Genomic DNA, 12103 nt, shown 5'->3' on the forward strand with positions numbered 1-12103 from the left:
AAAGACAGTCATTAAAATAGAAGAACATTTCAGGGAAAAGCAATGGATCGTCATAATATAATATGTTACAAAAATGTGTAATAAAGTCATAAAAAGTGAGACACAAGATATTCCTTTATAAGTTCCACAGCAGGGGATTTGAAAATGTTGGTAGACAGTGGTACACATTAATATTGTTATTTGAAGGAGTGGCCTTCTTAGTCCATTAAGTGTCTTCCTGACAGTAGTTGAGATGCTGCTGCCTTAAAAGACGACTCCGAAGAAGATGGCCGACGCCAGAACAGAGTCAAAGAAGGTCCTCAGGAGTGTTCCATGTACTCCAAAGACCCGAGTCCCCTCAACAGATGTTAAAAGTCATAATAAGGTTATTAAAAAGGCTTTATATACACTTTGTCAGAAAAGTGTCATTAAAAATCATGGTATATTATGTCATAAAAATACCATAGTATAGTCTGTCATAAAAGTAATTTAAAAAAGTCTTAATATAGTACGTGTTATGAAAATGTTATAATATGGTATGTCATAAAAAGTAATCGTATAGTATCTCAGAAAAAAGCTATTCTAAATTATGTCAATAGAATCTCATGAAAAGTAATGGTATCGACAGTCACAAACACGTTATAATATAGCATGTAATAATTAAATCATAGTATAGTATGTCATAGATTGCTTAATTGAAAAGGTTTATTGCATGGTAAAGCCATGGCACTTTAAGAAGGGATCTTTTGGGGGGTTTTTAGATGAGGATGGGTAATTAAAAAAAAGAGCTCTTAAAGTTTCAACAAGCTAGACGAGCTGACATTGTATTTTCAATATTGAATTCTATGAAATTAAGGAATAAGGAGTAACGGCTGTTGCAGATTATGAGATATCATATTTACCATGTAGACCAGGGGTGGAACGGATCACAAAACATGCAGTTTGGATGATATCAGGGTTTGAATAATGAATCATATCATCAAATAATGTATTGTTTAGCTTCTGTTCGGAGTTGTGCAAAAGTTGAAAGAATTTCCTGAAGCACTGAGGCACCACATCATCTGTTCTATACTATAACATAATCACAAAATAATACAAGATAAAGAGCCGACTCAAGTTGTGTTTTTCCAGTATTATACTGTAATGTAATAATCATACTTCATAAATATGTACATAACATAATATATAAAAAGATCAGGAATAATCAGATTATGACTACACCATTACTCAGGTTCTCCGACTACAGTCATTGTGACATGGGAAGTACAGTTGATCTCTTATGAGATTATTTTACAATCCATGAGGGATCTTTTTTAACCGTCTCGTTCTCTGGGCCCAGGATAGCAACGCCACACGTCCTCTGACCAACACCGAGGTATCTGCAGAAAAACCAGAGACACTTCTTTTATACTTTATTTCAACTCTACTACATGCAGACTTGTTACTTATTTAGTTTCTCTCCATTTGTGTTTCTTGACTATTCTAAAAATGTACCTTTCCGCCACGTCCACCAGGCTTTTGTGAGTGACAGCGAAGAGTCGCTCTCTGTGATTCTGCATCATCTCGTCTGTGACTCCACTGAGGAAGCGACCCATTCCTGAACACAAAGACATCAAGAATGTCAGGCGTAGTACCAGAACTTAAGAGGCAAAGCATCCAATTGACAGATGCAACTAACTATTATGTTCCTTGTCAAAAAAGCTTTGTATTATTTTCTTGATCAAACAACAGCGGTGGGCATTTTTTAAACCAAACAAAGTGACATCTTTAGAGTCAAAAACCAAAGGATATTTCATTTGCCGATTTCAAACAGACAACAGTCTAACAGGAGTTTGACACCAGATTTTAAAAGGTAACTGCAGCATCACTCGGTTGATTCAACACAGTGGAGGTCTCACCTTTGCTCGAGGGCGCCACAGGTGAGTCTACAGCTGAGAACACTGACAGTTTGGCTTCATCGATGTCCTGCTGGGTAAACTGTCCCGACTTTGCCCAGTCCACTCCTTTACGGAACGCAGACAAGGTCTGCATGGAGTTTGGGTCCCTGAGAGACAGATGAGACATAAACGTCAACATACTGTGAAAGTCTAATGTTTACCATTGATTATTTTCTCAATTAATTGTTTGGAAAAACAAAAATCCCAAAGAACAATTTAATGTCATGTAAATATGAAAAGTGTGTTGAACTGCTTCTAACCTGTATGAGTAAAATGAGAAAAGACCTCCTCCCATCCTCGCCCCGCCTCCGTAGGCTCTTCCCTTCTCCCGGATCTCTCCGTGAAGAAATTTCGCCGTCATCATCCTCGCCAAGATGCACAAACTGACAAAGAGAGAAAATACAGACACGAGAGTAAGAATGTGGACGAAGTAAGCACAACTAGAAATAAAGATTCAGTGCCACGTCAAGCTGGAGCTTTCGTCGTGGATCTTTGCCGTGCGCTGATGTAGTTACCTGGCGTTGTCCTCGTGGGAGAACGGTACTGTACGAATACTCTCACTGACGAAGTGGACAGGGAAGGGCATCTGGAAGAAAGTTTTCATCTGACACGGCTGGAAATTCAGCTCCTGAAACGTGAAGTGGGAATAAAAAGACACACTGCTTAATTCTGATAAGAGTTGGGTTATTCCTCTTTCATCAAACAAGACTCGCCCATACGTGCACAGGACAGCTGCTCACATAAAGTGGGGTCTAGCATTTATATACAATATGTAATAGACAATTATGGCATATTCCCTCATAACCAGGGTTGGGAGGGTTACTTTAAAATGTATTCCAATACAATTAGTAATTATCTATCAAAACATATAGTCAGTAATTTAATCCAAGTGTCACAATATTCAAGTAATGTCACTTGATTGCTTATTGTTACTGTTGGATTATCGCATGCCAGCTATGCAAATAAAGACAAGAGAAAAAGAAAAATGCTGAAATGTCAGCATTATTTTGTACATAAAGCAGCATAGAATAGCTGCCTTCCAGCTGTGAACATGCTGCTGTCATCCAAGGATCTGAATCATGTGGCACATTAACTGGATTTTAAGTTGGAGCAGCAGCAGTACCCACATACATACAGTCTATTACATTCAATCAACCTACATGCAAGTTTCCTAGTTTGTCCTTAATCATGTTTTAGGCGGGTGCATATATGAAAAAAAAAAACCACACCTAACCCTCAAATAATTCTAACAAAATGTTTTCAAATGTTTTTTTGTAGTATTAGGTGTCCTTAATAACATACTAAAAGTTTACCAAATTCTGACCACTATAAAGGCGTCATTTTCAAGATAGTTCCAAGATGTGTAGGAAACCCTTAAAATAGCCTAGCTCCTTCAATATTTGACCTTGTCAAGTAATCTAGGTATCTAACCCCATGTTTTCTGTGTCTAAGAATCCATTGGTCTCGTCTAAATTGCACTGACATGATCACATACTTATGATTTTGTGAAATGACTGTACTTTCTTCCGAGTCACGCAGCAAAGCTTAATTCTGATTGGCTGGTTAGGTCTATCATCTGGCTATCATGCGCATGTCACATGAACAAAAGGGCTATTTCACTCAAATGTCACCTGGAAGTCTGCAAAATGGAAACAACAACACTTGCATCATTAGATTTGAGATAATGAACAATATGAACACAAAAATGTTGCCTCTTCTGTCTTATTTATCGAACCACAGTGACCTATTTTGTTTAATGGCTCCTATTTAAAAAACTACAGTTAACCCTTAGTTGTTTTTTTATTTTCTTTTTGTTCTCATGGTAGTAACCTGGGTTACACCTGGCTCCAAAGCCATTGGCTCTTAGTTTTGACAACAAACAGCACGTTTAGTAGAAAGTGCACATTTCCTATGTGAGTTAATATTTAACGCTATGTTGTGGAATGTTAGGCTCATGTTGTGCAATAAAAGTTCAGTCTGTTACATATCTCATGTAGTTGATGATATTAATAATAATCATAACAAAGACAATATTTATATAGTCCTCATCAAAACAAGCAACGGTGTGCTTTCAGAGGCAGACATAAAAAACCCAGATACACATTTAATACAGCATAACTGTCAAACATTACTAATGTGCAATAGATTATATGATACTTCCTCAACAGCAGATACTTGGTTATATAAGCAGCTTCCAGGTGTGAATATTGCAGTCTCATCAAATATGTGTGTATGATCGACCACTTTACAACATGAACCCATATTGCTTTCTCATGATACAGTCAGATAAAAGTATCAAACTATGTTAAAATGTACCAGAATACAGGAAATGCCATTGACTATAAAGATGTGTTTTCAGGCCCTTTTTAAAAGAATACACAGTGGTGGCTTTGATGTTTAGGGAGAGCATTCCATTTCATTGATTCCATTTCATTCTCATGACTGATCACTGTTTTTTTTTCTTTTCCTTCTGTGATTCCATTCCATTCTGATGACATCACAGTAACATCAAAGCAGTGGCTTTGATCAAAGCACCGTGGAGTCTATAAATATAGTGCAGGTACTGGTCAAACACAACCTTTATTCAAGGTGTTGCAGGAAAGTCCAATCTAGAGATAGGATCTAATACAGAAACAATCAACTACACAACCATACAGAAAGAGGACTCCAAGGTCAACCAGGTGAGGAAACATTTTCAGACCCAGGAGGAGAGCGCCCAAACCATGCAGAAGCAGGAGTCGAAGCTTGGCCAGCCAGAGAAACATCTTCAAACCCAGGAGGAGAAGACAGAGAGCAGCTATGAAACCATGCAGAAGCAGGAGTCCAAGGTGGACTGCCTGAAGAAAGATTTGCTGATGCAGGAGGCGCAGATCCACCAGAGGGACAAAGAAATCCTACAACTCAGGAAAGACAAGGAGGATCTCTCTCAGCAGCTCACAGACCAGAGGAGGGAACTGGAAGACAAGTTCCAAAAGAGCACGGAGACAAGCATCCGCCTGCTGGAGACAAAAGTCCAACAGATGGAGGACGAGAAAAGGGAACTGGAGGACAAGTTCCAAAAGGACCTGGCTGTTTCCCAGCAGAGCTCGGAGACAAGCATCCACCTGCTGGAGACAAAAGTCCAGCAGATGGAGGACGAGAAAAGGGAACTGGAGGACAAGTTCCAAAAGGACCTGGCTGTGTCCCAGCAGAGCTCGGAGACAAGCATCCACCTGCTGGAGACAAAAGTCCAGCAGATGGAGGACGAGAAAAGGCAACTGGAGGACAAGTTCCAAAAGGACCTGGCCGTGTCCCAGCAGAGCTCGGAGACAAGCATCCACCTGCTGGAGACAAAAGTCCAGCAGATGGAGGACGAGAAAAGGGAACTGGAGGACAAGGTCCAAAAGGACCTGGCTGTGTCCCAGCAGAGCTCGGAGACAAGCATCCACCTGCTGGAGACAAAAGTCCAGCAGATGGAGGACGAGAAAAGGGAACTGGAGGACAAGTTCCAAAAGGACCTGGCCGTGTCCCAGCAGAGCTCGGAGACAAGCATCCACCTGCTGGAGACAAAAGTCCAGCAGATGGAGGACGAGAAAAGGCAACTGAAGAACAAGTTCCAAAAGGCCCTGGCCAACGAAGCACAGAGCTGTGAGACAAGAGTCCGAGGGGTCTATGAGGACAACAGGGTCCTGGAGAAGGTCTGTCTGTACATGAAGAAGAAGAGAGGAAAATTCTTCTTCAGGACAGAGATCCAGGATGAGCAGGCAGAGCTGCAGAAGATGAAGGACAAGATGCATGAGAAGGAGAAGAAGGAGGAAGCCAAGCGGGAGAAGGAGGAGAAAGAACGTGAGGAGAAGCCAAAGAAAAAGGGTTTCTTTAGCTTCATGCACCGAACAAACAAGCATCTGACTTCTGCCTGCCTTGAAAAGTTGGAGGCTTCTGATTGTTCAACTTTCTCCAGTATATCCTTGTGAAATCTATATACCAGAATACTAAAACACCCTTCATCCATCTACTTCACCTCTGTCCTTCCTCACCTCCAACCTGGTGCTCAGGTTTCGCCCACAATATATACATTTATTATATATAAAAAAACACCCTTCATCCATCTACCTCACCTCCCTCCACTCTGTCCTTCCTCACCTCCAACATAAAAGGGTTTTCTACTGGTGCTCAGGTTTCGCCCACAATATATACAGATATATTATGTATATATATAAAAAAACACCCTCCACCATCTACCTCACCTCCATCTCCCTCCACTCTGTCCTTCCTCACCTCCAACATAAAAGGGTTTTCTACTGGTGCTCAGGTTTCGCCCACAATATATACATATATATTATGTATATATATATATATAAAAAAAACACCCTTCATCCATCAACCTCACCTCCATCTCCCTCCACTCTGTCCTTCCTCACCTCCAACGTAAAAGGGTTTTCGCCTGGTGCTCAGGTTTCGCCCACAATATATAAATATATATTATGTATATATAAAAAAAACACCCTTCATCCATCTACCTCACCACTGCTTCCTTCTCCTGGTGAGTACACCCCTCACATATTTGAAAATATATTAGGGTCAATCCATGCCAACTCAGCCACCCATGTACATGACACCTCTCAGATTTTGCTGAAAAGCGGTGAAAATATGCCTTATGTTACTTAAGTTTCCGGTCAATATCTCAAACGGTTTGCCCGCGGTGTCCATTTGAATTTCAAGTGCCACACCCCTTTTTGACACATTGGAATTTCGCATTTCATTTGTTGGCATTTTTGGAGGCCCATAACTTCTGTTCTAATAGTGATAGGAGGCTGAAAATTGGTCTGTTAGTTCAATTTATACCATGGTCTGGGTGAATGTCAATTCTGATTGGCTGGAGGGTGTAGGTTAAAAAGTGTTAATGTACACCTAGGAAAGACGTTCCGTCAAATTGCCTGATGACAGTTCTAAATTATTGTGCTGGCTCACATCATAAAAACGATTTAGGAAACTATCTGTGAACTTCGATTCTTTGAACCAAAATTTCGCATCATCCTCTGGACACACAAGCGGTAAGTAGTGCACTGGCCTTCTGAAATGATACTTTGTATCACGTAACGTAAGGATAAGCCATCATCTCACTTCCCATTACTGATCAACTGCTGCCACTGCGGTCGGGTCGTTGCTTGGCAACGCCTGCATACTCTTTGCTCTTGCCAAAATGAATTTGAAGGGTATGGTACCACTGGTGGGGGTTTCATGGGGGTCCAAAAACCCTCCCGGGCAAAGGTGACTCTTTTGGAACCTCATATTTGGACCCCCAAATGACCACGTGGACACGTGATGATCCTAATGGGATTCATACCAGATAAAGATACGTATTTGTTCTTTCTTCTAATGTAATAAAACCTTTGACTATGAAACTCCATATGAATTTTATTCGTCAAAATGCACCATTTTGGACATTTTTTCCAGAAGTCTGGAATGTAGATCAGTGAGAATTTAGTGATGATAAAGCATGAAAATAGTGGAAATAACTTAGTATTATGCTCAGTGATGGCAAACAATGAAATATTAAGACTTATGGCCAGTCATTTCCTGAAAATCACAAATTAACCCCTTATCCCCAATGAAAGAGACACACCTGCGACAAGCGACTTGCAGCACAAGCAAGTCTGCAGGCCACTGATGCAAACGATATTCTGACACCAATGGAGATGTTTCAATGGGCAAAAGAAAACATTAAGAACATTACATTCTTCTTTGTTAGTGCAGAAGATATTAAAAAACACGAGGAAACGTACAAATTGGAGAGACGTTACACCTCAGCCAAAACGATCAGTGGAACACGATCGCATCATTGCTTTATACCAATTTCCAAAGATAAGATACGGATGAAAAGAATATCACAGGATACAATATTCACAGATGTCGATGCAGGACAGCAATCAGATTCAGAACACTTGGATATAGAACCCGGAGGGAGAACACTCGCAGTCAGATCAGCCACAAAACTACATTTTCCAGCCAGGAAAATACATTACCTGCATCTATGATGATGACTGGTTCATTGGAAACATTGTTGAACGTCCAGATGAACATGGTGATGTTTTTGTGATATTCATGAAGCGCGTCAACAACATCCTCACATGGCCATCGGACCAAAGACAGATCCCCTGTTGGGTACCATTCCAACATATCATTTCTTGTGTCAGTGTGCCATCTATGGACGCAGTGCTCGCCGGGGTCAAGTCATATTTGCACCTGACTATTTGCTGGATCCAACATTTGAAAAGGTTTGCTCATTTCCTACAAATTAAGTTTTTTTTTTTTAAATAATCTGATAAGCCAATGTGTCTTGTTGTGAAGTGTTATAATGTGTGCACATGTAGGCATGAAGCAGTTCTATATATAGAGAGAGAGATAACAGTCAAATAACACTTAAAGATGGTGATGGTGAAGAAATCTACTTACAGAGATGAGTTTCCTGCTCAGTTCATGGTTGTCTAGGGGATCTAGTGGCCTCTAATAAAGGAATAAAAAAATGAAGAAAGCAAAAATATTGGTTTTTCATTTGATCAACAACTCAAAATGAGAAATTGTTCTGATTGGTTTATTTGGTCCATTTTCCCTGTTGATTTCTTACCTCAATAATATTATTCCTGACAGATTTGAGTGACTTTCTGTTATCAGCGACTCCCTTCATAAAACTCTCCAACTGTGCTGCTGTGTCAGACATTTTCTGTGGAGTTGCGTTGATTGCACACCTGTAAAAAGGAACAGACTATTTCATTTGAGGTGAGAGAAGTATGCCAAGTAGATGATATACAGTAACATACTGTAAAATTATTTTGCTATTTCAACAGCGTAAATCTAGAGGCTTCAAAACAGAATATAATGCTCCTAAAACTGGACACAAAAACTGAAATCAGCAGGTGTCCCGTGATACCAACCCACCTCATGTTGTCAGGGTTGAGAAGGTGCTTTTTGATCCTGGGTAGTGTTCGGATGACTTGGCTGAGGTCTGACATCTCAGCTATCCTCTTCATAAACTTCACCTGAGGTCCAAACAACCAAAACACAAACCAGCTGTTTCACAAACTGTTGGCACTGAGAAACGGCAGGTAAAACAGAAAATGGAAAAACTAAAACCTCTCTTGCACATAAAGAACATCTCATATCTAGAGCTGGACCATATGGTTTAAATCAACATCACAATGAGACACATTTCCCAATAATAGAAATGTATGTGAAATCACAGAAAATAATCAAATTCATGTTCAAATGATTTAACAAACACTTGAAAGTCTTCATATGTATCAAACAGCACCTTTAACAACTAACTTTGTCACTTATTAAGTACAATTTTCTTAAATGATTAATAATTTGAATTAGCAGACTATTCTAAATGGCAACATTATGCTCATATCATCATCACAATTTGATTAAATGTGATAAACAACGTATTAACTCTGAAAATCATGAGTATATTCTAGACCTGCTTAATGTGTCCTGAGAGGACTTCTGTTGTGATTTGACACTAGATATAAAATGGAATGGAATTAAACTGAACAGGTTACAAGGTGATTACAAGCAGCAGATGGCAACATGCTCCAACTTCTGATACTCAATACTACATTTCCTGAACAGTACCTGTTCCATTCCACCAAACGTCTCATGGAGGTCTCCCGCAGGAGTCAGGTGTCGGCCTGCACGGGTCATCGCATACACGTGACCAGAGTAGGAGATCCCATTGGCCGACATCATCACCAGCACTCTCAGACGCTCCTCATCATCAAAGTGGGGGCTAGATGAACATTTACCAGCCAGTTTACTTTTCAGACAAAACAACATCAGCTGCTGTTTGTTTATGTTTGTATAGCTTGAACATGTGTAGGAATCGTCTCTAGCTGCTGGTGATATGAAGCGTTGGAGGACATACCCGTTGAATATGTCGCTCCAGAGCTGAAAGAGGTGAGGAAGGTTCCTCTCCAGGCAGGAGGAGGACAGGAGGATGCCCTGAAACAGAGAGCACAGAACCAATGAGAGACCCTCCTCATAGTGAACTAATCCTTGGTCATCAAGGCATCACTGACTGAATGTAATCAGCGCACAGAGCACTAGTAGGGATGGAAGTCAAACCAACCTGAAAATGTAAAGTTACACTGACCTGCTCGTACATGTCCAGCCGGGTGGAGTCAGGGGTGACATGTGTGGATTTTAATTGCATGATACCTATGCTGTGTGTTTCAGTTTAAGGAAAGTGATTTTCTGACTTAACAATATTATTTCTAACCAAACATTATGCGTGATTTCTTCAGGGGCAGACAGTGATAGGGAGAGAGAAAACAGCAGGATGAAAAGGACTCAAAATATTGAGACCTTTTTCATAATAAAGAAAAAAAAGGCTGCAGATAACGGTGATCAAGGTATCAGTCACTGCATCCTGAATCAGTCACACTCAGACTCACATACCACCTCTGCCACAATTGGGCTGGACTGTGGAATGGGCAATTTTAATTTAATCAGAATTATTATTTTAATTCTGTTTTATTACTTTACGTCTTTTAATACTCTTTATTGTTGATGAGAGGAAGTATGGTTGTTGTTTTTATGAGCTAAGTTGAATCTATCTATCTGTCTATCAATCAAATAGGAAGGAATAGACTAGTAGCCTATAGCATAAGAAGTTTAAATGAACTGAACAGGATATGTCCACAATGTCAAGAAAGGCAGCAGGATGTCTTTAAAATTGATCACATTTGAATAAGTATTAAAAGTTCAGTTGATGTTATACTTGTATTGACATTTTGAGTAACTGATACAACATTTCCCAGGAACTTTGCATAATGATGAGGTTGAGGGCCCATCATCTGCAATTGAGCATTCTGCAGGTAGGCTAAATATTGAAGTCATAATGGATAACCCTAAGCAATTCAATAAAAAAGTGTGTTTAAATAACTTCTTGATGCAATAATTGAATATTTCTTTGTGTGATCAGACACCTCCCCTAGTGATCAGTTGGATCACGAAGATGCGAGCCAACAGGAGTCTCATAGTCAAAGCTGCAGTGACACTGAAGAGGCCCCCCATGCTTCATGCCCCACACCATCCCACCAACAGGGTATTTGATCTCTTTTGCTTTAAGATTTCAGAAAACTTATACAAATAATTTATCAATGATGATCAAGTCTAGTGCATTACTCCAACAGGAGACCCAGCTTTTGTTCACAAGATTGTTATTGAATTCAGTATCACTGAATTCTACATTGTGTATTATAAATGAAAAGTCATGTATTATGCATAGTCTAAAAATGTATTTCTTGTTCCCCTTCTTTCCAAGACATATCCCGGTGTCCAGCAGAAGGTCCAACACAGCCTTTCCTGAGGGTGTATCCACGGACTGTGCAGGGGGATAGAAAGAGAGCCTTCAACAATTCATGGTTTACGCACTTCACATGGTTGGAGTACTCACAAAATCATGACTCTGCCTATTGCTTTGCATGTAGACACTTTAGCTTGCCCAACACCCCTGAAACACCCTTTACAGCACAGGGAGGTTACTCCAATTGGAAAAAGGCCATGTACAAAGATGGGGGTTTAAATGGCATGAGAAATCAGAAGGGCATGTAAATGCAATGTTTGCTTGGAGTGAATTCAAAAAAAATATTCTCACAGATTCTTCTATACGAGACGCTTTGGACCAAGCCTACAAAAAAAAAGTTGAGGAAAACCGGACGTACATAAAAACAATTGTTGAAGTGCTTCGTCTTACAGCCATGCAGAACATTGCTCAAAGGGGACACATTGAAACTGAAGGCTCACAAAACAAAGGAAATTTCCTTGAACTGATTGAGTTGATTGCAAGACACAATCCACTGATTGCAAAAAAAATGAATGCATCAGGCAATGCCAAGTATCTCAGTAACACAATCCAGAATGAAATTTTGGAATGCCTGTCAGATATGGTCCGGGAATCCATAATACAGGAAGTGAAGGAGAGTGAGTTTTTTTCTGTTATTGCAGATGAAACAAAAGATCTTAAGAAAAGTGAACAACTGTCGTTAGTACTGAGGTACTATTATAATGGTGCAGTTCACGAGAGCTTCATAGATTTCCAGAGAGCCAGTGAATTAGATGCAGCAGGACTCAGTAAGAAAATAATAGTGTCTGGAAAGATATGGCCTTGATTACAAGTCTAATCTTGTAGGTCAAGGTTATGATGG

General features: G+C 40.0%; 2 protein-coding genes across 2 annotated transcripts in view; one reads left to right on the forward strand and one right to left on the reverse strand.

Moving 5' to 3' along the window:
- LOC311012356 (ATP-dependent 6-phosphofructokinase, platelet type-like) overlaps positions 1 to 12103 on the forward strand; it is a 148628-nt gene that overhangs the window by 70722 nt on the left and 65803 nt on the right. The window lies entirely within an intron of this gene.
- LOC311012011 (presequence protease, mitochondrial-like) lies at positions 1092 to 9630 on the reverse strand. Its single transcript, XM_084007274.1, has 9 exons — positions 9531 to 9630; positions 8835 to 8935; positions 8524 to 8644; positions 8352 to 8402; positions 2432 to 2544; positions 2177 to 2299; positions 1878 to 2023; positions 1474 to 1576; positions 1092 to 1358 (listed from the first exon to the last, which is right to left on the reverse strand). The coding sequence occupies exons 1-9, from the start codon at positions 9597 to 9599 to the stop codon at positions 1265 to 1267; spliced, it is 921 nt and encodes a 306-aa protein (XP_083863400.1). The 5' UTR covers positions 9600 to 9630; the 3' UTR covers positions 1092 to 1264.

The sequence above is a fragment of the Eutrigla gurnardus genome (assembly GCF_963514095.1).
Source record: "Eutrigla gurnardus genome assembly, chromosome: 4".
Lineage (NCBI taxonomy): Eukaryota > Metazoa > Chordata > Actinopteri > Perciformes > Triglidae > Eutrigla > Eutrigla gurnardus.

Coding starts and splice junctions, on each gene's coding strand:
- LOC311012011 (XM_084007274.1), bottom strand. CDS start 9,599: ATGACCCGTGCAGGCCGACACCTGACTCCTGCGGGAGACCTCCATGAG. Junction 8,403..8,523: donor TCAGGAATAATATTATTGAG/GTAAGAAATCAA, acceptor TTCCTTTATTAG/AGGCCACTAGATCCCCTAGA. Junction 1,359..1,473: donor CTGGTGGACGTGGCGGAAAG/GTACATTTTTAG, acceptor GTTTTTCTGCAG/ATACCTCGGTGTTGGTCAGA.